Source organism: Pogona vitticeps, chromosome 6 (genome assembly GCF_051106095.1).
Source record: "Pogona vitticeps strain Pit_001003342236 chromosome 6, PviZW2.1, whole genome shotgun sequence".
NCBI lineage: Eukaryota > Metazoa > Chordata > Lepidosauria > Squamata > Agamidae > Pogona > Pogona vitticeps.
This window is the reverse complement of record NC_135788.1, coordinates 102,047,812-102,073,963: the sequence shown is the minus strand read 5'-3', so window position 1 is coordinate 102,073,963 and position 26,152 is coordinate 102,047,812. Positions and strand designations below refer to the sequence as shown.

General features: G+C 42.9%; 1 protein-coding gene across 3 annotated transcripts; it reads right to left on the bottom strand.

Annotated features, from left to right (window-relative positions):
• Positions 1–564: 564 nt before the first annotated feature.
• Positions 565–22,521, bottom strand: ASPDH (aspartate dehydrogenase domain containing). Of its 3 annotated transcripts, none has more exons than XM_020808208.3 (8): positions 10,564–22,520; positions 9,106–9,168; positions 6,949–7,093; positions 6,286–6,370; positions 4,811–4,960; positions 3,115–3,341; positions 2,866–3,005; positions 565–2,199 (listed from the first exon to the last, which is right to left on the bottom strand). In XM_020808208.3, exons 2-8 carry the CDS (start codon positions 9,158–9,160, stop codon positions 2,162–2,164), a joined length of 840 nt encoding a protein of 279 aa, XP_020663867.3. In that variant the 5' UTR covers positions 9,161–9,168; positions 10,564–22,520; the 3' UTR covers positions 565–2,161. The 3 variants fall into 3 exon arrangements, with proteins under 3 accessions (XP_020663867.3, XP_072860537.2, XP_072860538.2); XM_073004436.2 differs by having other exon boundaries at positions 9,106–9,165; XM_073004437.2 differs by lacking the exon at positions 4,811–4,960 and having other exon boundaries at positions 10,564–22,521.
• Positions 22,522–26,152: the final 3,631 nt, after the last annotated feature.

The following is a 26,152-nucleotide window of genomic DNA, read 5'->3' as shown; positions in this document are numbered from 1 at the left end:
AGTTGGGCAGGACCATAAAGAGAGACGTCATCCTTGAGATGTAATCATAGTAGTTAGAATTAAGAGGGAGGAGAGCTGGGTTCAAATCCCTAGGAAACTTCCTAGGTGACCCTGGGCTCATTACAGTCTTTTGCTTGATCTACTTTACAGGACAGGGATGAGGATCAAGTCATGGGGAAGAGACCAGGTATACCGCTCTGAAATAATGGAAAGAATAGTGAGATATAAATGGAATAAAACAATTTTTTTAAACCAGAGCTTCAAAAACTTGCTTTTTGAACGACAGTTGTCAGAAATTATGCTAAACTTGTTTCTGACCAATGGGTATCTCTGTATTTCTGACTCAAGGGGTAGGATAAGCTGCAAGACAACTTTTGGCCTCTTCCTTTGAGGTGGAAACATGAGTCACCTGTTTTGAAACAATTCTTAAAACTTTAGATATGTGAGAAGAATCCGCTTATGGAAAAGAACTGACTTTTCTCCAGAGCTTCTTTTAAACTCCTTAACAATTTAAAGAGGTTCACAGTGAGGGCAACCCTGTGGTGGACAATAAACCAGATCAACTTGAGTTTTCAATCAGTCTTTTTATTAGAGACCAAAACTGAGAGAAGTTCAAGAATGGACAGTTGCTATGGGATAAAATGAGCCTACATGTTTAAGTAATGCATAAAAATAATTTGGCAAACTAGCATTTTATAGGTGGGAGGAGGGGTGAGGGATAGCTTGCCCTAGTGTAAGCCTAGAATGTGGAAATATGGAAATATCCCCCTCACTCCCCACCCTGAAAGCAGCTTTCTGAATCTCTGTATAGACTTCTGTTGCTTATTTTTGATTCAGGCAAATGTAAAGAAATTCTACTATGGGTAGGGCTCTGGAACCTGTGCCACATCAACTGCTGCTGGACTGCAGGACCCATCATCCCTAGCCAGCACATGGAATGGTGAGAGATTGGTGGGGGTAGCAGTCCAACAACACTGGGGTAACCCCATTTTTCCCATACTGGGTAGCCACAAGACAATATCAGTCTGACCAGTCCATCGCCTTGAATGATCTGAGCCCACTGACCGTCTGCAGTTTTTGTCTACCAGAGCTGAGCCAGTTGAGAAAGAAAGAAATTGAAGATCTAGTGTGGAATATGTAGCATTTTGGGCACCGCTGAAGTGAAGGCCAAGATAGTCCTGTAGAACAGTGGTCCCCAACCTTGGGCCTCCAGAAGTTCTTGGACTACAACTCCCAGAAGCCTCCACCACCGTCTCTGCTGGCCAGGATTTCTGGGAGTTGAAGTCCAAGAACATCTGGAGGCCCAAGGTTGGGGACCACTGCTGTAGAAGACAAAAGGGAGGGCCCGTTTCAACCAGTACTTAGAGGAGTTACTTTCTGGACTACAACTTCTAAAATTACCCAGCCAGCATCGCAAGAATTCTAGGAGTTATATTTTAAACAGCAACGTTTCGAAGCTCTGATTGAAACTCAATTTAACATTGGTGAGAGATTAGTACCCTGTCCATCGAAGGCATTATACTCATTTATTTTAGGGGACACTCCAAGACAGGCTGTGTGGCCAAGAAATCTCCTTCCACAGAGACAGTCAGGGAGTTCAGCTGAAAACAGCCAGGAGGGTGTCGGGGCTACTACCATTACTCACATTCGATGCTCCTCACTCTGCCTAATAATAGGGCTGGCCCGGATACCCGAGCATGTTCTTTGTTCAGGGACAGTTCTAGCATGGATAGGCAGATTAGATTTGTTATAGGATTAACAGATGCATGTTTTGATTGTTCATGTACTAAAACAGCGATGGCAAACTTATGGCATGGCAAACTTATGGCTGGCACTTCGACAGGTGGGGGGCCAGGATCCAGAGCAGCTGGCACTGGCGGCGGATCCAGAGTGGGGTCTCAAGGCACCTCCATGCCCGGGATTCCCCCTTCCGCCACCACTTCTGGTTCCACCACTACCGCAGCATGCCTCCTGCTAGTCACCCCCCGCCCCCAGTTTGGGCACTTGGGCCCGAAAAAGGTTCGCCGCCATTTTACTAAAACATGCAACAAGGTGTGGGAGGAGATTGGGGAGGGGTCTTGGCTTGAGGGTTGCTGCCCTGCCAGCTCAGTGTAAATGAATCTCCAGCACCAAAAGCATATCCTCTTGAGAGTGTAGCCGCTCAGCAAAGAAAGACTTGGCCTCCATGGCCTTGACATACTGTGGAGAGAAAAGAAGACATCAGCCGGAGGCTAGAGAATTGCCTCATCCGCTCCGAGAGAAAAGTGGCCTCTCAAAAGTCCAGTTAAAAGACATCCAGATTTTCTGAGTACAGTATTGGCCTTCAGAGTAAAGCTTGTAAATGGGTTTTACAACATTGTAAAGTTACTTTTAAAAAGTAACTTATGACTGGGATATAAATTCTTGCTTGTCTTAGCCTTGCAAGCAATGATGCAGAACTTAAAATTTATTTATTTATTTATTTATTTATTTATTTATTTATTTATTTATTTATTTATTTATTTATTTATTTATTTATTTATTTATTTATTTATTTGGCTTACCACTTACAGCAGCAAGGCAGTCAGATATTTTTCCTAGGGCTATCTGCACGTTTTCTCATATGGGTGAGAACGATCATTATACAAACTGTGCTACTATGAAAACCTCAATGGCTTCTGCTTTGCTGCGTGGGCTTTCTAAGACACCAGGGATGAATATTTACCCATTTTTATTTATCTCTCCTAAACTCATTTAAGCACCTCATTGAATCACAAATCCTAGGATTTGATAGGACGAAGCCATGATAGTTAAAGTGGTACCAAAATGATGTCACTGTCTGTCTACTACAGATATACAGAAGGCGCGGGAGAGTTTTATCCTCACCTAAGAGGCTGCTCCAGAAAGCAGCAAAGGTGGCTTCGCCTGTGACAGCACCAGAAGCAGCTGGATTCTTGCGCCTGGTGTGGACAGAGAAACCTCCAAGCCCAGTCACCTCAGTCTCTACCACGTGGTGGTTGGAGAGGCTGTAAAGAAGAACCAGAGTCCATTAGGCTCATGGTTTCCAAGGAAGATCATTCCAGACCATCTCCTCACCAGAATCAACCTCCCTTGCAGACGAGCTTAAGCACTCACGCGGGGTCAGCGATAAGGCAGCCTTGTACACCATCAAAACCCAGGCTTGGTGCTGCCATACAGGCCGCTGCCATGGTGTTGACATTGTTGGGGGCCAGGGGACAGAGTTGCCTCACAGGTCCCTTGTAGAGCACCACACGTTCCTGCCGGGCACCCTTAGCCAGTTCCCCCAGGTGCCCACCCAGCCGGAAGCTGTCCGGGTGTTTTGCCATGGTGACGGTTAATGCCTAAGGAAAAAAAATGGCAAAACAAAGTCAAGGCAATGACAGAAACCTCCCAAATTTATAAGTTTATAAGATTCCTGAGGCAGGGATCTTCTTTGGTTTAATGCTATTCCACCATTAAGGTTTGAGGGCCATGTCCCATCACCCACAGCCATCCATCACCGTCTGTCTCTGTCCAGTGAAACTGGAGGTGACTGGAATGTAAAATCTGGTTTCTTTTTTTTTTTAAGGCCTAAAACAGATTTTTAAAAGCTGAGGCAGAGGTGGCCAAATCACTGCCTCCCAGGGCCCCCTATGGAGTCCCGAGACAGGCCTATAACTCACCAACCTCCCACAGTGTTGCCACCCTATGGCAAAATCATGCCCCCAGAAGCTTCTGGGGCACACAGTCTGCCAGTTTTATACAATTCCTTCCTTGGACCTGGTGAAGCCAAAACAAGACTTAAAAAAAAAAATCAAACTGGAAGCGAATGGACATGGAAGTGCAGGTTTCCCATGGTGTATGTGTGTGTTAATTTTTTTTAAGAGATAAAAGAGTTTGTGCATGTGTGTAACCCCTTATGGTCTGGAAAAGGGCAAAAAAAAAAAAAAAAGAACCTCAGACCATTAGACGTTTATTTATTTATTTTTATTTATTTATTGGACTTATATACCGCCCCATAGCGCTACAAGCACTCTCCGGGCGGTTTACAATTTAATTATACAGGCTACACATTGCCCCCCCAGCAAGCTGGGTACTCATTTTACCGACCTCGGAAGGATGGAAGGCTGAGTCAACCTTGAGCCGGCTACCTGGGATTTGAACCCCAGGTCGTGAGCACAGTTTTAGCTGCAGTACAGCGTTTTAACCACTGCGCCACGAGGCCATCTTGTGCTAAAACAAGGTACAGGATGTGTTTGCTTTGCTTTAGGGGAGACATTCATGCCCTGGAGCTTTCTGGAGAAAGGAAGGGTTTCTGTGGATCACAGACATAGCCTTGAGGGATGCCTCCTATTCTCACACCACATGATTTCCACCCGACCTCTAAAACAGTTGCCAGGATATTGATAATGCAACATATGGGATTATATTAGTAATAGATGTGATAAATACAGTATTTCCCTCGTTCCTTTTTCGAAACAGTTCTGAACATAGAATATGGCTTGCCCAAGCAAGGCTCTCATAAATCCTGACTTACACTTCAGGTGTTGACAGAATCTTCTGGAAATCATCCAGAAGATCTGTGATTCAACCACCTAGTTTAAGATTAAGCAGTGCAGTATTTGGACCACTACAGGATCAGGGATCTGCTGGAAATCCTGTTTATGCTCCCTTGTCTTCCATGATGCAAAAAGGGTGCTATGTACATGTAATAAGTGTTAACACTATAACATTTTCTAAATATTAGTTAAGATATTCAGTATTCCTTTCTCTGTACCCTTCTGTTAATTAAGTTACCCTCTTCGTATCTTCTCCCATAGGAAGGTCTTACCTGAAGCATCCCTCCCCTATCCAACCTTTGGATGTCTTGGCCACCCCATAGAGCCCCACTGGGAATGTAGAGGGTGTGCCCAGCTCGTCTTGCAGCTTCTCGTAGTTTTTGCTCTGTGCCTACATCTGCCAGGGCGGTCGGCGAACCCACCTAGTAGACATGGAGATGTTTGCAGGGGTTAATGTTGAGAAGTCTGAGGAAGCCCCACTGTGCAGGTGAGGTATGATTCTTGCCTCTGTGTTCATTGAGTGCCAGGTTATCAGGGGCAGGGCCTCCATGAGGAAGAAGGAAATGCTGCCTCAGGGGGCAGGTTTTGGGTGCCCAATTCAGCTCACAATGACAGTAATGTTATTGTGAGCTGGATTTAACGCTAGCTCTAGGCAGAGGAGACTCATTGAAACAAAAGCCTAGAGTGGCCAATAACACATTGCATTTAACACATTGGTTGAAGATAGACCTGACACTCGATTTATCCCTGCATTTTTATTTCATGGGGTGTGGTGGGGCTGATTGTGGTCTTCTAGTTGTCAAGTATCAAAAATTATTTAGTTTTCAGGTGCCAAAATAACTTGCCAAGTTTTAGGCGAGGGCACCAATTTTTGTTCTGCTCAGACAGCAATATGGTTTTGGGCGAGCCTGCAAACAATCTATTGAATGGTGGTCAAAAGCTGGAAAGCCAGAGGGGGAAGAATAAGTAAGGAAGCTTGATATTGATGTGTGAAAGTGTTTTGAGATCAGACATGTTTGTAGCAATAGGCAGGAAAGAATATTTTAACTTGAGCAATTATAAAAGTGTGGTGTAAATCAGCACATGCCAAACAAACGGATGTAGCTCTTCATGAATCATGCAGGATTATTAGCGGCTGCCTGAAACCTACCCCCATTGAAAAAGTCTATTATTTGGCTGCTATTGCCAAGCTAATACAGCATCAAACTGATCCACTTTGTGGATACCAAAGCCCAAGATGATGAATAAAACTGAAGAAAAGTTTTCTGCACACTTTTCACGCTCTAAACATTAAACTTGAAGAGGTTTGGCTAAACCTATGGAGAATAAAAACAACACACCTTAGCCCAATGGACGAATGCTGAAGAGTGCCCCCCCATCAGGATAAGGCTCTAACTGGACCATCTGGAAGCCACTTAATAGACTTTGAAGTAGACAATCAAGTAAAATGGGGCTACTTGGATACAGGAAAAGTTTTCTGTGACTGGTGGAGAAATGTCCTCAACACAGTGTTTATGTGCATGCAATTTACGCCCCATCACTTGTACAAAAGAAGGTCTAGCAAATGGCTGAGATAATGGTATTAAAGTAGCCTGTTCCTGTTTTTTTTTTTTAAATCTAATTATCTTAGCATTGTCATTTGCTTTTAATTTTGTCTATATTTTATATATGTCCTAAAAAGGATGTTGAAGGGAGGGAAGAGCATCATCCCCATTGATCTTTCTCTAAAGGCATTTGGAGCCCTCACCATAAAATCTGCAGCTTTGAGAAAAGACTCCCCGTATTCTTGGGCAATACAGGGATGTGCCACTTCAACAATGATGTCGGCATGCCTTCGGAGAGAGAAGATGGAGACAAAGTGAGAACACCAGTGTTGCTTTTAGGTAGGAATTAGTTACAGTTCATCTTCCTAAAACTAATTACTTACAGTTATAGTTGCAATTGTAAAAAATAAACCATTCCTTTCTTATTATTCAACAGTGACTAAAACAAATTATGATGAAGTAAATACATGAATGTAAAGTTTTGGTCATTTTTACAAAAATGATTAAAAGGTACCGTATTTTTCGCACCATAAGATGCACTTTTCCCCACAAAACAGGGGGGTGGAAAGTCTGTGCGTCTTATGGAGCGAAGAAAACAGATTATATTATCCTGTTTTCTTCTCCTAAAAAAATAGTGCATCTTATGGAAAGGTGCGTCTTATGGAGCGAAAAATACGGGTATGTTTCCCTAGATTATGGCCCATTTCATCAGATGCATGAAGTGCTTCTGAGTGTGTGCATGCATTTGTGTATGTAAGATATTGTGGGCATGAGAGTCCAAAAGGTAACTGTAGGCTCATGGTGGGTTCATTCTGTTTCTTCTTGCTGCGCCAATAAATAGTCCCTCGCTGGACTTATCTACCTACCAGTCCAATACATTGGTTAGCTTTGCCAACCTCAGCTCCAGTGGTACCGTGCCCTCCAGCTTCCTGGCATCCCGGTTCCAAACAAAGGCCAGCTCCAAGCCATGTTGGACACCATTATCTCGGAGCTGTTTCACAAGGTATTGCCCTGGAGACAGAAGGCAGAAAAGAGAAGCATCACAAAGGCAGACCTTGGCTCTTTTTCTCCCACACCTGCTGCGTGCCAGATCTGTTCCCTGCAGAAGGACAACACTCACCTACGAAACCCTGTGCCATTTACAAAGACTCCTGAATCACAGACCAAGTGATTCCAAGCCAACCCCTCCCCCCCTAAAAAAAAAGAGAGTCACTGATGGAGGAGTCTCATGCGTGAGTATCAAGAAATATTTGGCTGTCCACCATTTGAAACAGAATGGTGTTCTGACCCAGCAAGATCATTCCGATGTTCTCATGGAAGGGACACAAATACAGGAACAGAGAGAAATGTACAACTGGCCCTCAGCACAGATCGAGAAGAATTGCCATTAGCCAGAACTGGTAAGGCAAATTGGCATGCTGCTGAGAGCGCTCTGTTCTCCTCCTAGTCTACAATTCCACCTCGCTTCCTCTCTTTGCCCCTGGATTGGCAGCCTGCTCTTTATCCTCCGGTTATGAAGAGCAAATAAAGTTAAGTAAGTGATATGGTTTATTATGGTCACAAGGGAGAGAATAGATGCCAGTGGAAGGACAAGAGCCATTGTGGCCCACCAGCTCAGTGGCATGGAAGAATCATCACTAAAGTCACTCATGGGGAAGGCTCATCATCACCAGCTTAATGGGCCAAGCATTTAACTGTCAGATGAAAAGGGCACTGCTGCAGTTCATTTTATGAACAGTTATCTTCTCAGACCCAGATTGTGTAAAATGTGCATGTGTGTTTGTCTTCAAAATAGCTTCAAAGCTGACAAAAGATAGACACCTAAAATTTGCTAGGCGTACTAAGGTGAAATCCTTACGGTTAATTGGTCCCTAAAAATGGAGTAATTAATTTATTGTTATCCATGCCAGAATTAATCAATGATGCTTCCTGTGTGGAAGGATCAGCTCCCAGGGAGCTGCCACTGTTTTAGAGATGCCCATGTGCGTTCACAGTCACCACACTCTCCATGGTGTCAATAAAAATGAGTCAGTAACCTGTAGTACCATCTTCAGGCCCTAGGTGGCAGACATCAGACTGGAGGCTGTAGTCAGAGAGAGGTTGGAAAGTATGCAGAGGGAAATACCCAAAGAGTACTAAGTGGAGGGAGGAAAAGATGGTGAGGAAGGAGCAAATAGAGGGCAAAGTGGAAAAGAAAGAGCACTAGGGTGAGAGAAAGATCACCTGGACAGGCGAGAGAAGAGAAAGAGCTCCAAAGTGGATAAGGAGAGAGAAGGTGAAAGAAGACAACATGGTTTCAGAGAGTGGTTGATGGGTGGAAGAAGAGTCTGGTGGATGGGAGAGAACAATTATTGGGATGGGATGGTGACTATGGGTTTTGAGCCCATGCAGACCTGGAAAGAAGAGGCTTACATTATTACAGAATATCTGAAAACTTTGCCAAAATTTAGCACAGATACCTAGTACTGTTAATACTGGCTTTCTGTACTGGGGTAGATGTTGTTGATCTAGCTCTGGAGGAACTCTCTACCATTCCGTTATCAAGGACAAATCGTTATCCCTTGGGGTGGTGGTGGTGGAAATTAAGATGATCCACCCCAGGAGGCTGATGGATCCAAATGGTTTTCTGACCATTCTTGGGGAGCGTCCTGTCACCTCAGCCTCCCGCATCAGTAGACACCAGTTTCAGTATCTCCGCCAACTGGAGGCTGAGGTTCAAGCCGCTCTAAGGTGTGGTCTTGGGCAGCACATTTGGGCCTCTGGCCAACAATAAAAACGGAAGAGACGGAGAGGGTGAAGTGAACCGCTCCCCACAGCTGTGAGACAACGGGTGTCAGAGAAGGTACGTCTGGCCTGGTTAAAATTGCAGTTCCTGATGGTGTTAGAATCAACGCTCTTGTTGTAGCCCACCTCATCTTCAACTGTTACATTTGGACCTATATGGGCAACTTGGGGAGGGGGTATACAGACCCATATTTCAATTACGATGGATGGAGGCGATTTCTTGATTCAAGACTACTTACCTAGGTGTCCATAGCCCACTATTCCAACCCGTCTCTTCTTTTGTCCTCCAGACATTTGGTCTGCTGCAGTATAAACAGGAAAAAAAACACACCAAATGATATGGTTTGCCACAGAGAATATGGAATGTTCAGTATATGTGTATTATTGTGAACAGGTTGCACTTATAGAAGATAACACATACAGAAAGAGCTCCCGTTCTTTTCGCCACTTTGGCTGCCATGTTATAGTGTAGCCAGATCTCTTGGAGCGAAGCACTGGGACACTGTGATTGGCAGGGATGGTTATATCATCTGCCACCCCCCTCAGGCTTCCATGTTGCTTCTGTGCTTGGCTGCAATCATTAAAATAGCTGTAGGGTAGTGGCGGATTTATTTTTCCAGTCACAATACACAGTTGTAATCTTTCCCTTTTTTGTAATGCAGTGGGGGAGAGGAAGGCCTGGCCTTGAATAGGGAATTAAGATCCATCAGCTTTACAAAAGACTTGCTTTTTTGTGTGAGATGAAGTGATGTAAAGATGAAAATTTCAAGATAATGACGTTATTGATGATGATAGAACTCTTTCTGGAGACTTTCATGAACTTCCATTTCAAAAGTAATCCAACTCCACCACTGATTGTCACTGAATGAGCATCATAAATTTAAGAGGTGTGTTTCCACATGAATATCTGCCATTGGGTTTCTCATTCTCCAGCTGGATGTATGAACAGATTCCACAGTAAAGCATTTGTTTTTGAGATGATAAGAACGCTCTTGTTTGTGTAGCCTGTCATAAGGAGGTCATAAGGAGAGGCTGTTTTGGGCAAGTGTACGAAACAGACTTAAGAAAATATGTTGATTTTCCACTCCCGACCCATCATTTCACTCCATCTTCTTTTGTTACGTTTGGATAGATCACTTCTAGCACTATTAAACTGACACCCCAAAACAGCTATCACATCCTTTCCTCCTTAACATTATTTCTGCAATAAGAAAAACAGGATGAAATGGCAGGTAAACACAGTGGTTACAAGTGGTAGGTGAACATGTCTTGCCCTCCCCTAAAAAAAAAGTCTAGTTGCATAATAAAGAGTCTTGTCTGGAAGAGTACCTTCATTCCATCCTTCCCAGAGGTAAAAATATCCAGAAGTATTAGCAGATCTTTAGGGTGGGAAGAGCCCAAAGTGAGAAAGATTGGGAAGCTGGGGAAAAGGACCATGAAAACATTTCAGTGAGGGCTGGCCATGCTCAGTAGCCACCAAATGTTGACTGACTACTAGGGGATCAGGATGGAATGGAGCTGGTGGGATCCTTAATGGAGAATACTCTGCACTGCAACATTTTGTTGTCATTCCCATTTGCCCTCCTTGTAAGTTAAGTAGTGATTTTTATCATGCTTCCTATAACCACACTTTCCCCATGTCTCATCTCACCTATAGTCCTTTAACCCCAGGTTCGGTTCCACAATTATAAACTCACCTGAGCTTGCCGCTTGTCTTTTTCTTGCAAACAACTCCAGGATCCCAGTAGACAAAGGTGCCCTTTGGTCTGATCAGTCCCTGGGGGATGTTAATGATTAGCCTCGGCTGGTTCTGTAATTCTACAGGGAATAAAGCTCTTGGCAGGCAGATGCTACCAGAATGCGCTCCCCGATTCAGCCAACTGGCTTCTTGGTAGCTGGTCTGTCAAGTAGTGCCTTAGATATGTGAATGCACCTTCACAGGTGAATCAGCACAGGTAGAAACATTTGTGTTGCCGTCCTCACACACTCCTCTGCATTTCTGAGCGTTGAGTTCAAGGAGCAGCTTACTCCCAGGAGACGTCTGTGTGGATATCATAGACATGTTTCCTTCTGGTTTTTGCAAACAGAAGCTGAGTAGAGCAGAAGCCAGATGACTTCCTGTTCTTCCAGAGCAACACCTTCAGTTTCAAACAGTGCATATGTTGCTGGATTTTCTGTCACTGAGAATAGCCCCCTTCCCCCCTCTGCCACAATTTGAAAGAAATTCCACCAGAGCTGCTATTGCTGCTGTGGTATGTGCCAAACTGCAACGGGAAGGGGATCTAGGAAGAGGCATGCCAGGATCTGAGTGCCATATTGATTCCAGGCTGAGCTCCCCCCAGCAAACTCACTGACCTCTCCATTGCACAATCTTGCAGTCTGGGCAGAAGCCTGGACCTCCCTTCTCCACCTCCTCCAGCAGCTGACCACCCAGACAAAGAGACCAGGCAGGGATTCCTGCAGTGCCAGCTGCTGGAGGAGGTGGGGAAGGGAAGTCTAGGCTCCTGCCCAGACTGCATGGTCACATGACAGGGAAAGAAGGAGAAGTGCATGCCATCAGGTCAGTGGATGAGCTGGCAAGGGGTGGGGAAAGAAATGCACAGTAGCTGTGCTGACATGCAAACAACTTGTGATGAAGGGACACGAAGTACTTCATGTCCATCTCTAGTTTGTGCCCATCCCACAGCAGCTGGCAATGGGTAGGGTTGGTTGTCCTAGCAGCAGATATTTTTGGCAGCTTGGAACAAAAACCCAAATTTCTCCACCCTCATTATGGTCCTGGGTATGTGTGTCTTCTACGGGTGACAATGAGAACTCCTCCCAAGTCTTATTTGGGGATGGTGCAGAGGTTACTGTTATCCTCCAGCTGGCATGATCTGATCTGGGGACATCAAGCTCATTGAAGGGTTGAGACCCAGCTGTATGACCATCTCTGTTCTGTTCTCCGAGGCAAGGAAATGAACAACTAGAAGCTCATTCAGCCTTGGAACTGCTGTGTCTGCCACCAAATGGTTGACCCTTTCTTCTTAATCTGGTAGCCAAGCCAACTCTGCTGTTACCATCCTGGTGAAGATTCTTTCTATGTCTATCTCCATGCCTACCAACAGCCATTAACTGGTAGATGATACATACATGTAGCAGTGGTGAGGGCAGAGGGCAGACCCCAGGAACCCAGATTTTTTTTATAAACCTCAAAGCTTTAGACTATAGGGTAGTGGTTCCCAACTTTGTTTGTCGAGATGTTCCTGTACTAAAACTCCCAGAAGCCTTCACCACTAGCTATGCTGGCTAGGATTTCTTGGAGCTGTAGTCCAAGAACATCTAGAGATCCAAGGTTGGGAGCCACTGCTCTAGGGGTTAGAGGGAGAATTTCATCTCATGTCCCCAGGTTTTGTTTGCCCAGACCTGATTTAGGATATCTGTTACACATGACATTTGGACTTTTTTGTTTGTTCTGAAAAAAGTTCCTCAGACTAGGGGGGGGGGGCAAAAGTGGCAAAACTGCATCCTAAAGCTTCTTTATTTAGAAAAAAAATCTGTAAATCCTCTTGATGTGTCAGACTAACAATTTGCACTGTCCTCCTACAATGATGTAGGAGGGCCTACATCATGGCTGAGGAATGCTGGTTGACTGTGTCATGAATAACTTAAGTATACTGATTTCAAACTCTCTGTTCTAAGTGTGACTGAAGCCCAGTTCAAGAATTATTAATAGGGGAGAAGGGGAAATAAGAATGTATTTTATGGTCATCTAAGCACATGCCTTCCTTCCTTCCTTCCTTCCTTCCTTCCTTCCTTCCTTCCTTCCTTCCTCTGAAATGCATTACAGTCTTCAGAAATACAGAATTTTGGTGTGAGGTTTTCATTTGTTTTCAGGTTCAAGTAGCAAAAGTTTAGTTTGTTTTTACTGAAATGGTAACCAGGCATGTTCCTCACTCATCTACAAGTAACAGATTGGAATCTACCAATACATTTTCTATTTTTTCTTTGTCTGACTGGCCCTGGTATGAGTAACTTCCCAAGAGGACGAAATTCTCCAGTTACAGTCCCAGGAAGTATCCTAACTGGCACATTTATCACCTTTAATTTCAGTTGACTATTGCTCCTCTAAGTCCACTTTGGTTTGTTTCTACTGTCTGTAGTCCTCTTCCCTCATTTGCAAGCATGGGTTTTGCAAGGTTGCATTTTTTAAAAAAAGTTGTTTTGTTGTTAAATTCAAAAGACAAACTTTGACTGGTATTATATAACAGATACAAGTTTTAACCAAAAACCTTAGTATTACTTAAATATTGGTGTAATAATGTTCTTTGCGCAAGTATGTCCTAACTACCCAGTGCTCCAAGTTTTCAAAAATAATAAATACGTATGCTGTTTCCAATATCACCATATTTTGCAGCTCTGATGCTGTTATTTTAGAGATCTGCAGCTGATTATAATGATTTTATAAAATTCCACAATGTTGTTCCCAATGCCTTGATAACTATGAGGACTACTGAAATGTGTTTCATCCAGAAGTGAGTTGTTTCTATTCTGAGGTCTCTGTATTTTATTCTTCTATCTTCAACTCAGGCATCTCCTGGAATTGCAGTGTCAATAATCCAGACATTTCTTTGTTCTATTACTGTTACGTCTGGTACATTATGCTCAAGATGTTTGTCCGTTTGAATCCAAAAGTCCCATAAGATCTCCACTTGGTTGTTTTCTGACATCTTCTCTACCTAATGTTCTCATGGATCTTGGCAGATTATACTTTTTACATAATGATCAGTGTACTGTATTAATTTTGCTATTGTGTCTAGTTTTGTGTTCTGTCTGTTCAGTCTCTGAACATTCGCAGATGAGGTGTAGCACAATTTCATCTTTTTCTTGGCAGAGTCGACATTTGCTGTTTATATGAATTCCTTGAATTTTAACTTTTATGACATGAGTTTTAAGTGCTTGTTTTTGTGCAGCAAAGATCAAGCTTTCAGTTTATTTTTATTTTTTTATGGTCCCCAGTTTTAGCCATGCCCAAGTTAAGTTGTTGTCGTAACAATATCCCTCAGATATTGTCCCAGCAGTGGTTTATTTTCCCAGGTATTTATTTTATTTTCAAATTGTTATTTCTTGTATTCAACCTACATTTCCATTATTTTCAAGATGTTTCCATTTCCATCGCTTTAAGGAAATTTTCTCTACTTCTATTAATATGATCATTTAAGCTTTCCTCCCCTCTTCCTTTATTATCTGTTGTATTTATAGTAACCCAAGACCTCCAATTTCCTGCATTAAATATAATCTGTCCACATCACTTCTGGAGTGCAGCGTGTGATGCATGTTCATTAATTTCAGCATTTTTCAATCCGATTTTTCTAACTCACTTTGAGTCTAATGTATTATTCCAGCTGGGTATCTAATTACTGGAGCTGCCCATGTATTTATGGCTTTGATTGTATTTCCATCATTTAATTTTGCTTTTATTTTATTTTGTTGCAGTCTTTTGATGCATTCCCTTTGTGTCAAATCTTTAACTTCTGTATGCTGGAAATGATCTAGTATGCCAAAGTATTTATAATTGTCATCACTTGATAATGATTTTACGATATTGCCAATCTTGGCTCTATTCTGTCTAGATGATGATGATGATGAAGAAGAAGAAGATGCTGAATTTTTTATTCTAAATAAATACTGAATTTGCACAGTTGTACCGGTGAACCTGCAGACAAATTAGATGCCTTATACCGAAAAGTATGGCCCAAAATGTGACCTGTAGGGAAAAAATAGATTGCACTCTCTGTTTGAAGGAATTAATGAGTGGATTAGAAGGCAATAGCATTTTCAGAAAAGTTCTCTTACGTCAAGATCATAGTGGGAGAGGAAGGAGTTACCTCTCATTCAAGCCTCCTAGGGTCCCAATAACCCACAGGCACACAGTATCTATTGTTGGTCATTTCCACTTTTAAAACCAGAGTAATAAATGCGAAGACACACATTCACATCCAGTTGAGCCTTAATATGCTTTCTTCTCAAAGGAAGTACAGACAGCCCTCGATCCTAGATTGGCAGAGCACATGGCTTGCATGCAAGAAGTCCTGTATTCAATTCTTGACATCTCCAGACAAGGCTGAGAAAAACTCCTAAATCTCCAGAGAGAGGCTTTCAGGGAGATGTTACGGAACATTTATGTCTCGGGAGGATGAGAACTGTTGTCCAGTGTCTCTGGAAGACATCCAATTAAGGAAGGCTGGGTTACATACATTCATGGGTCTATGGCAGGATCATCTGCACAGAACAGAAAAATGTGTCTGAAATACGTACAGTTTGCTGGGGTGGGAAAATTCATGAACTTGCACACTGTGAGAAAGTCAGACCACCAAGGATTTTGCAGAACGAAGGGTGAAATTTAATCCAGAGGAGGAAAGGAAGCTAAGGGTGAAAGCAGGCATAAGGAGATTTATTGCATGAATCAACACCAGGTCCAAAGCTTTGGGAAGTGGAAGTTTAACTCTTTCGCCTCTCTCTTCGTCCAGTGAACATCCTCCCATCAGCTGCTATTTACACCTTGAAAGAAACCCTTTATTTTCACATGGATAACAGCTGTCTGTTAGGGTTCTTCAGCAGTCCTATTGTTGTGTCTGGGTGGATGGCTGGAATTTGTGCACTGGACCACAGCATGGAAGAAAATGGTTATCACGATTGTATAGTGCTGCTTATTGTATGTGTATACGTATGTATGTACACATGCACACACAGCTATTTACATTATTTTAAAGCGTGCATTAAGCACATTATGACAATCAGCATCATGCCGGAATAGCTCCCTAATATGAGTTAACCCACACGTCCACATGTAGCAAAGAAGGGCAATACCTATGTATCTAGAGAGTAGATTAAATGGGACAGACTTGCAGAGCAATGGGAACAGGATTGTAGCCAAACAGTGCAAACCTAATGGGACACTAAGACCAAGAGATGGCCCTATTCCAGATTATGGAGGACTCCCCAGGACTTCCTGTTATTAGGCTCCTCTGCCAGCAGATCAAGAGCTGGCTCTTTTGCCAGCTTCTGCTGGCAGATGGGTCTGTAAGCATATCTCTGGGCTCAACAGTAGAAGAAACTTCTACAGGTGCTCTCCACTAAAATGCTGCTGCCTCTCTCTGCTCTTCCAGCATCTGCTGCATGAGGTGGCCACATCATTTTACCCAGAGCTTGGAAAAGGTAGTTTTTTGTGGCTGTGCAAACTAGGACATTCTGGGAATTATAAAAAAATGGGAGGGGGGGGGCTGTTCTAACCTTTCGGAAGCAGCAGTGCTGGCCCTGCTTTATCAAGGTGCTTCTTAAAATATTGTTAGTGGATGATTTATCAGTATTTGGATTTGAAACCGAGGCTGTTCTACTTTGGGCACATCATGAAAAGGCAAGGCTCTCTGGAAAAGACAATAATGCTAAGGAAGGTTGAAGAGAGCAGGAAAAGAGGAAGACCAAGGATGAGATTGACTGACTCTCTAAAGGAAGCCACAGGTTTGAGTTTGCAGGAACTGAGCAGGGCTGTTGAAGACAGGACATGTTGGAGATCGCTCATGCATAGGTGTGCCATAAATTGGAGGTGACATGACAACACATAACAATAATAACAACAAAAATACTAGATATGGTGCGCCCCTTTAGGGGAATTTGGGGCATCTTTCTTTCTTTAAAAGAAGTATTATTTTAAAAGAAGAAGAACTCGGTAGGGTTTGGGTTCATTTCCCCCACTTTAAAACATGAACGTTTCCTATTTTTGTAGAAAGAAAGGAAGGAAGAAACTCAATCATGTCACTAATGCATTACTTTTGAGCTTGAAGCAAAAAGCTCACTAATGCACCACTTCAAAAAACAATGAGTAATGCCTAAATCATGTTATTTTTCCGAGGAACATCCAAAGCTCTCTGGCATACATACAGTAGGTGGAGAGGAGAGATTTTCTAAGTGTTACAAAGGAAGTTGGAGAGTGGTGGTCCCTGTCTTCACCTCCTCTCATCTGTCCAGCAGAAGCAAACCCCATTTAGACAGCAATGCCATCTTTTCTGACTGTGCTGGAAGATCAGTTCCTCAGCAGTATCTGTGCCCTGGTGGAATCCTTTCCACTGCAGCTATTCAGAGGAGATGGTGGATGCCCATTTCTCTGCTGTAGCTCTGAAGCCCTTTTGCATAGAAGGAAGGAGGTGTGCTAGATGATCCCCAGGATGCCTTCCAACTCCAAAATCCTATGATTCTGTCTGTGAGGCATCAGAAGGTGCACAGCTTAATTCTTTCCTCTCCTTTCTATGGACTCCCCTGCAACTGGGATGTGTCTCATTGGCACTTGACCCTCCTGCCACCAGGGGGAGTTGTAGCTTTCCTCTGCTCCCCTTCATGCCTAGAACAACTGTCTCCAGATGTTGCCCTCTGTTCCCGTGACACTGCTGGAAGGCAGACCACCAGGCAAACAGGTGCCACTCAGAGAACTCCCCTCCCTCGCTCTGCTGCAGTTTTCGCAAAGATGTTAATTGTCTCTTTCTGGCCTCACGAAACCGTGATCTCATCAGCTTAAACAGGCAGAAAACAACAAACAGATGGAATTTCTGAAGAAACTGCTGTGCTTACCAGAGCAGGCGCTTTGCTCCAAATGTTAGTGAATGGCAGAATTTGGAAGGGGCAGCAAAAGCCGCTTAATTTAAGTTCCTGTGCTGAGGCAACGGTCTACCTGCCTCCCCCAAACCCCCATGTTTCTTTCTAAAGCTATAGAGATGCAGGGTATATACTGTAGGTGGAGGTTATAAGATGCAGCTAAGAACTCAGTTCTTCACGAGTTCTTAACTCACTGGATAGCTCAGTGAGTTAGGTATCTGACTGCAAAGCCAGAGGTTGAGAGTTTGATTCCTCACTTTGCCTCCTGCAAGTACAGCCAGCCTGGGTGGCCTTGGGCAAGCTGCACAATCTCAGGGCAGCTCCAGAAGAAAGGAGTGGGAAACCACTTCTGAGTACTCTCCACCTGGAAAACCCTGGGGGAAAAAGTCACTGTCAGAATTGACTTGGCAACACATTACTGTTCTTATTAAGAACTCATACCTCCACCTTCCTGTATCTAACACATTCTAGAAATCAGCCTTCCTGGTGCTCTTCATACGTGACATTTCCCATCAGCCCCCACCACCAGGATTAAGATAGTGGCAGACGAAACATCAGCCTGGGGATGGGAGGGGAATGAAAAACGAAAGCTGGCACAGCCTAAATAGGAAGCACCGTGTGGTGCTGGGAGACAAAGAGATGGATGGGTGGGAAGTGGAGTAGGAAGTGGGCACAAGAGAGAGTCTCCTAGGGAGGGGAATCCAGCCCAGCTGGTAGGTACAGTATCTTCTTTCTCATTAGGTATCTCTGGTTTGATCTCTTTTGCAGCTGCAAAAGAGGTGGCTTGACAGCTGAAACACCACCTCTGCTTCTTTCCACCTATTGTTTTCTTTATCCTCTGAGAGGATGAGAGAGCCTCTGCCTTCAAGCAGAAAGTTTCTTTCTATCTTTTTTTTCCCAGCCTCGTGTTGTCACAGCAGCTTTACAGCTGGTTCATAGAAGCAGCAAGTTCATGGAGAGCTATTCTGACATGGAATACAGGCCTTTGAGGTGGCTGTTTTTAGTTCAAATCCCCGCTCAGCCCTGGCCTTGTTCTGATGCTTTGCATGGGCTTCCCTTACAAGTTCAAGTCTCAGGATGTTCCTTTTGTGTTCTTTTAATTGATAATAGCCCTCTTTAAATTCCCTTTCTGCTGTCCCAAAGAATATCCCACAAAGCTGCTACTAGAAACAGCCATATGTATATTTTCCACTGGCCGCAATAAGAGCTCCCTCTGTAAGTGCTCAGAGCATTGGAGGGGCTACATAAAGTAACATTTTGGGGCTACCGCTCCCAGAATTCTACTTTTTTTCCTCTTTTTTCCTCTCTTCAAAATGACAACAGAGGTCAATTTATGAACTCTAACCTCCAGAGAAAACAACCTCAATATTGCTTGTATAGTCACTTGTTTCAAGGTAAAAGGGAGGTGGATCATATACTATAGATGTTGCCATGCATCTATCTTTTTTTGACACCACACAGCAACTGATTTAGCCACCAAACTGAATCATCAAAAAATCTGTTATCTAGTTCCTGGAGTTCTGCTTTGTTTCTTTACACACCAAATGTCCATTTAGAAGAAAGAGTTGCAAAATGGCATCTCATATCATCAGAGGCAAACACTACCTGGCAGAAGGAATGACCAGCTTCTTCAGATGAACCACCTGTTGGGACAAAACCATGTAAACAAGCGGACATCTAAACTCAGGTTGCTACAAAACAGGGGGCTGCATCCAGATTAAGTCATGCCACAACTCAAGTCCTTTTGATTATTTTAACAGGACTATTCTAAGCAGACTGTGGGAAAATTTTGTACTAAACTACCCTGAAAGTTGTAATTCAAAATGTTACTTTGCCAAGCTCTCCGCTCTTCCCAAAGGTAAAAATATTGTTGAACTTTGTGGAGAGGACAAGACAAGCTTTCAAAGATAAACTTTCTGAGAGTTGAAATGTTCAGCTGAAGGATGTGCTATGAAGTACAGTGGATGCTCTACTTACGGAATTAATCCGTATTGGAAGGGTAGCTGCAGGTCAAAAAGTCTGTAGGTCGAGGCTCCATTGACCTACAATGCAGTGAAAACCGATTAATCCTGTAACCGGCCGTTTTTGTTCCATTTTGTTTTTGTTTTTTTCCGGTATGTAGGTCAATTCTCCGGCTGCAAGTTGAAACTAAATTTTGCATCCAGAGAAGTCTGTAACTCGAAAAATCTGTAAGTGGAGCCGTCTGTAAGTCGAGGGTTCACTGTAGTTTTCACACTTTGTAAGCAAATATTAAATATGTGCAATTATACACATGCCCAATCAACGACCTGTGAAACTGCGTACTAGATTCAGAGTTTATACTGTGGAAAATTTTTCAAGTGTATGCCAAGGCTATCCAGATGGAGTGTCCATCTTTGCTGACATATACTTGACTCCTACCATACTTGTAGCCTAGTGATCTTTGCTTGGTGAATTGCAGGTGTTCTGATTTAGTACTGTATATAGTACATACACTAGTTTATTTTGTTGATAGTTTTACATTATTTGAAACTGTTAAAATGCTTCAAAATGTTTAACTGTGTTTCATTATCTGTTTCCTGTCCTGAAAACTTCAGATGCAGTGCAAAATATAAATAGAAGATAAAGGTTGAAATCTACCGTATTTCTAGTAAGCTTGCGCCCAGAGTTGGACCACTGTCTAAATGGAGATCTGGTAAGTCAACTCTTCTGTAAGTTCCATTGATCCAATGGGCCTACTCTAGTTGTGACTTAGAATACTGGATTTCAGACAGACAGAATGGGTTCAGTCCTTTGGCTTTTGTATGATATCAACAAGGGTGAAAAAAAAAGTGAAGGAAGAGATTCATTTTATTGCTTAGCACATAGGCCAAGGGGGAGGGGAGAGGGAGTGAGGAGAAAGACAGATTCTAATGTCCTAACTTCTGGCCTAACCACTTAAAACTCGTACAAAACTGCAGCCATTCTCTCTCTCTCTCTCTCTCTCTCTCTCTCTCTCTCTCACACACACACACACACACACACACACACACACACACACACACACACACACACACAGAGAGAGAGAGAGAGAGAGAGAGAGAGAGAGGGAGAGAGAGGGAGAGAGAACCCAGAAGTATAATATTGTAAGTTATAATAAGCAAATAAGAAGAGAGGGAACTTAGAAATCCATGGTCGAGACAATATGCTACACTGACGCAAATCCCTTACTTTGCATTACAGCTAAGCCAAATGCTATGGTGAGGGACTGCAAGGAACACAGTCCATCAACTTTACTCAGAGACCCTCCCAGTGTTTTCACAACTGGAGTGTTTAGGGGAGATCTTGGCTTTCACTGTGAGGTGTAGCTGTTGGTCTTCTCCAGCTCAACTTATTTATAAGGGGACAATACTTTCCATTTCCTTTCCCCCATGTGTATTGCTTTGCATCATTTTCTATTTTAACATATTTTACTCCACCAATGTCAGATTTAACATGATTTTTTTTTGGGGGGGGAGGGGTTGCTATTCTGCTCCATGACCACCCTTGGCCTCCTTGCTCTGCTCCACGGTTGCCACAGAAATGTGCAAATAGCCTGGACTGAGTGTTTCAACATACAGTGCACAGGAGTGTACAGTTCACATACACTCACATGAAGCAAACTGATGGCATGCTTTCTTTATCCATTTAAATTTATATGTGACTGTGTTCTGTTAGCTTATGCTGAGTAATAACTGGGTGGATAGGTGAATGGATGGATGGATAGACAGACAGACAGACAAAATGTATTTATTTGTCTGTATGGCAGTCCTCAGTATGTTTACTGGAAAGAAAGCCCCACAGAGATCAACAGAGCGATCTCCTAGTAACAGGGCACCTGTTAGGCAAAGTATGCAGTTACTTTAGTCTGATACCACTTGACAGGGTTGGTTTCACCCTACTAAATTTGGTGACTTGCAGTTTCATGTGACACCTAGAATTCTCTGCTGTATTCCCATCTAAAGAGATGCACGAGAGTGCTTTAGCAGAGAAGACTACATACTCAATCAAAGTATAGGTCCTAGAATTCTGTATAACGGGGCCATGAAAGCTAAAGTGACATCAAGCTGCTATGATTGGGTTGAGCAGATACGCTCTGCGTCTTCTTGAAATTGCAGTGTTATATCACAATCCAGTGCAGGTTTACCCGTTAATAAATCACCTGTTTTCAATGGAGCTTATTTTGTACTTCAGGTAGAAGGCTAAGTTCTGTATGTGAAATGTTATGTGCTAAAATGGTCTGTAATAAAACAAGCACATTGAATATCTCAGTCCCATAATTAATATATTTAGGTACAATCAAGAGGAATAATTGCGGGCATTAATAATTCCCACATGCAATGTTAAGATGATCTTTTACATAGGTATACAAACTTTTCTATTCAGGCACAATAAAAAGAAACACTTCTACACATCTACAGATCTCATTCCTACATCCCATAAACTGTTTCCTACACATTCATGGGGGATAGAGGTGAAGCATTAAACCTTCCTCTTTTATTAGAAAATCCCAAAGACCTCTCTGCAAGAGACTGGGGCCCTCTATAGCAGCAACCTGACACGGGTGAAAGAAAATTACAACCCATTCACATTCTTATGAGGTCAAGGAAACACATGTTGAGTAACTGATTGATTCTTTGCTCCCTCAAATATATGTACCACCTAACTGGTAAATGCTCACTTACAGTGATGAAAGCCCAAGAGAAGTAATCAAAGAGCAATCGGAAGGATAATACAATCCATTTCAATTTTTAAAGATTAAGGAATTTAAGACATACACCCAGCAACAGAACTGACACTGACTGATTGTCTGTCTGTCTGTCTGTCTGTCTGTCTGTCTCTCTCTCTCTCTCTCTCTCTCTCTCCACTCAGTGCATCCAATCCACAGGCGTCTCGCCCTGCTGGTGCTCTGGACCTTGCAATCCATCTTCCGTCATTTTCCCTTGGTGAATCTGTCCATCCAAGCACCCAAGCATGACAACTCTTTCTCCACCCCGTTCCCTGCTCCCCATCTCTCTCTCTCTCTCTCTCAATCTGACAATCCCTCCCCTTCCTCCTGCTTGCCTCCTGAACAGGAAGGTTGCCATGCCAGCCTGTTGCCATGGTCACGCTGGCAGGCAGTGAAAAGCACAGCACCGCAGCAGCAACGGTGATGCAGAGGGAGGGAGGGAAGGCTGGACCAAGAGATGCAGAGATCTGCAAAGAAATGCCGAACCCGGATCCCACCCCTTTCCCTCTCTGAGGATGTATGCACACCTGTGTGTGTGCACACATGTGCCTGGTGCTCAACTCCATGGGGAAGAAATTATACATGAGATTCTGTGAAGGAAGGAGGCCTCAAGGTTTTAGGTCTGGAGGATGCACAATGGCCATCTAATAGGATACTACTTGATAGCGGTGGTGGGCGTTCACTGGTCCAACCCTCAAAGAGAGACATGAGAGGACTAAGAACAAGGAGCATCACAGCCAGGATGAAAAGAGACTGTAGACAACAAGGGCAAGGGTGGCCCAGGAAAGGCTGTTGTCTAAGGAAAGGGATAATGTAGTACTCCTTGCTCCAACTAATAAATAATTCAGATTTATGACAACCGTTTCCAGGGTTTTCAAGGTATACAGCACTTGGAAGTGGTTTACCATTCCCTTTGTTCTGGATTATGAGGGGCACAGTGGGGAATCTAGTTCTCAAGCTGTAGCCCCACAGCTGCAAACCTCACTCACTGTGCTGCCTACCCAGCCACATACTAAAGCAGACTGGGTTGCTAATGAGGAACAGAGGAAGCTGCTTTACCATCAGCACAAGGCCTTGGGCCATCTAGCAAAGTATTTTTGACATTGGTCGGCAGCTGCTCTTCAAGGCTTCCCGTGGGATTCTTTCCCAGTTCTTCCTGGAGACAATCTGGAAAGGATGGAAGCTCAGGGCGAATTTCCGAGGTTACTGGAAATTGTTCTCTATCCTCACCATCAGCTATTTGGGGTAGCTGACGCTCTTTGCCTAAAGTTAGAGCTGGTCCCTAAACAAAGACCCACTGGGTATACTTTCTTCTCAGACCAGCTTTTCCTTTGCCGCATGATGGGCTTTAAAACTACCTAAAGTCACAGGTGAAGTCCCGGTTTTGAAGCCACCTGAAGCCACAGAAACACCTCATTTATTTTATTTATTTATTTGTATTTATTTATTTATTGTATTTATACCCCGCCTATCTAGTCATTTCGACCACTCTAGGCGGCTTACAACAATTGATAACAAGTTCTAAAAAATTTATAACAATTAATTAATTAGATGATTCTATAAGATGGGAAAAATAAAAATAAATCAAATAAAGAGAGAGAGAGAAAAGGAAAGAGGACAGGAATTAACTGGAAGGGAAGGCCTGCCTAAACATCCATGTTTGTTTTCATGTGAAAAACTTAATTTGAGGAGAAGAATATGTTTTTATCCCAGTTGTCTTTCATTCTGTCATCTGCTAGACTTGCTAGGGCAGCAGCTTCTTCTTCCCTCAGATTTTAGAGGAAGCCTTTGTGATTTAAAGAGTCAGGAGCCACTGTGCAACAATTTAAAAATAATAAAGTCAGTATCTTATTGCTAGCACCAACTACACTGGAAGTTTAATCTACACTGATGATCTTGCCTTGACACTCCAGGGGGAAACCTTTGAGGCCACTGAGCACTAGCTCACCTTTGCATTAGAAAATCTTTCCTTCTATTATAAAAGCAACCAGCTGAAACCAAGCCCTTTAAAAACACAGGCCTGTGCTTTCCAATTAAGGAACATGGTAGCAGAGAGGAAGCTATGAGTTAGCTAAGAAGGCAATATATTGGAACTTTGCCCTACCCCAAAGTATTTGGGTGCCACTTTGGATCAAACCCTGACCTACAAAAAAAACAAAAACAAAAAACTGTCCAAACATAAATTAGAAAGCTGCTGTCAGAAACAACTTCCTTAAGAAATTGTGCTAATCCACAGCAGAGTATGCTAGTGTCATATGGTATGAATCAGCACATGCCACACGAGCGGATGTAGCTATTAATGAATCATGCAGGATTATTAATAGTTGCCTGAAACCTACCCCCCATGAAAAAAATCTGGCGTTGCTGCTCCAGAAGTACATCAAGAGATGCTAGCAAATAATGAATGAATTAAGGTAATACAGCATCAAACCCATCCACTTTGTGGACTCCAGTCGCCCAGATAATAATAATAATTTATTGTCATTGTAAGTATATACACATACAACGAAATTCACAGACACCCAGAGACCAGACACATGCACACACATAAAATTCCCAAACACTCCCCACCCACTAAAAGCTAAAGCTGAGGAAAGATTTTCTGAACACCTCTCAAGCTCTAAATGTTAAACCAGAAGAGGGTACGGAGAACAAAAACAACATACCTTGCCAATTGGATGAATGCTGAAGAGTGTGCTCCATCAGGACAAAACTCTAACTGGACCATCTGGAAGTCACTTAATAGACATTGAAGCAGAGTAGGTAGATCAATCAAGTAAAATGGGGCTGCTTGGATATGGGACAAATTTTCTGTGACTGTGGAAAAATTCAATCAGTGCAGCATATATGTGCATGCACTTTATGCCCCACCATATGTACAAAAGAATTTTATTGATTGATTGATTGGTTGGTTGGTTGGTTGATTGATTGATTGATTGATTGATTGATTGATTGATTGATTTGATTTGATTTGATTTGATTTGATTTGATTTGTACCCTGCCCATCTAGTCTATAAGACCACTCTAGGCAGCTAGAGAAGATCTAGTAAATGGCCGATAATGCTATTGAAGTAGCCGGCTTTGGATAAAAAAAATCTAATTGTTTTAATTATACTGTATAATTTGTTTGAATTCTATATATATTTTATATACATTCATAATTTTAAATCGTGCAGCATTCTGATATGAATAAAGAAACAAAGATATAGCCAGTTAAGGGTGGACCCACTGAATCAATTGCTGAATGGTAAATCAACCTGTTGTGAATTCTGTTGAGTTAATGGGTCTCAACTAACTGGCATTAAATAGGATATTGGCCTGTATGCAGATGTGTGTGAAATGGAGAGATGAAAAATATGGATTCCCTTCCATTCTTATTTAATAAATATTATTTGTGCAATGTACAGCTTCTTCCGTTTGAGAAGGGTTGGTAGGAAATCCCCGATACATCCTCCACGTTGGTTTCACTTCCTGCTGGTCTAAATAGGTTCCTTATATGGACCGGGGGGGGGGTTGAGTAAAAATTCCACTTCTGCAGTCCTCCACCCATTGTCATGGGTTGTTAACAGTCACTGACAGTGGTCTTTCTGGTGGGTGTGGTCCTGATCTTTCTGGGGACAGACAAAAGGGCAGCATGATAAATAGGAGACAGATAGTATCTAAGGCCTCCACCCCTGTTGAGTGAGGGATGAGTGTCCAAGACCACTGAAATGTACTTATTTTGGACCAAGAAGATAGATGTTTTGAGAGAGGGGTCAGGGAGGCCATAGATGTGCATATAGAAAATCCCTCACTCCTTAGGGGTGTAGGCCACTGTTAACTACTGTTAATGACCCATGACAATGGGTAGAGAAGAATTGCAGATGTGGGATTTTCACTCAACCCCCCCCCCCTTTCTCCATCTAAGGAGCCTATTCAGACCAGGCGAAAGT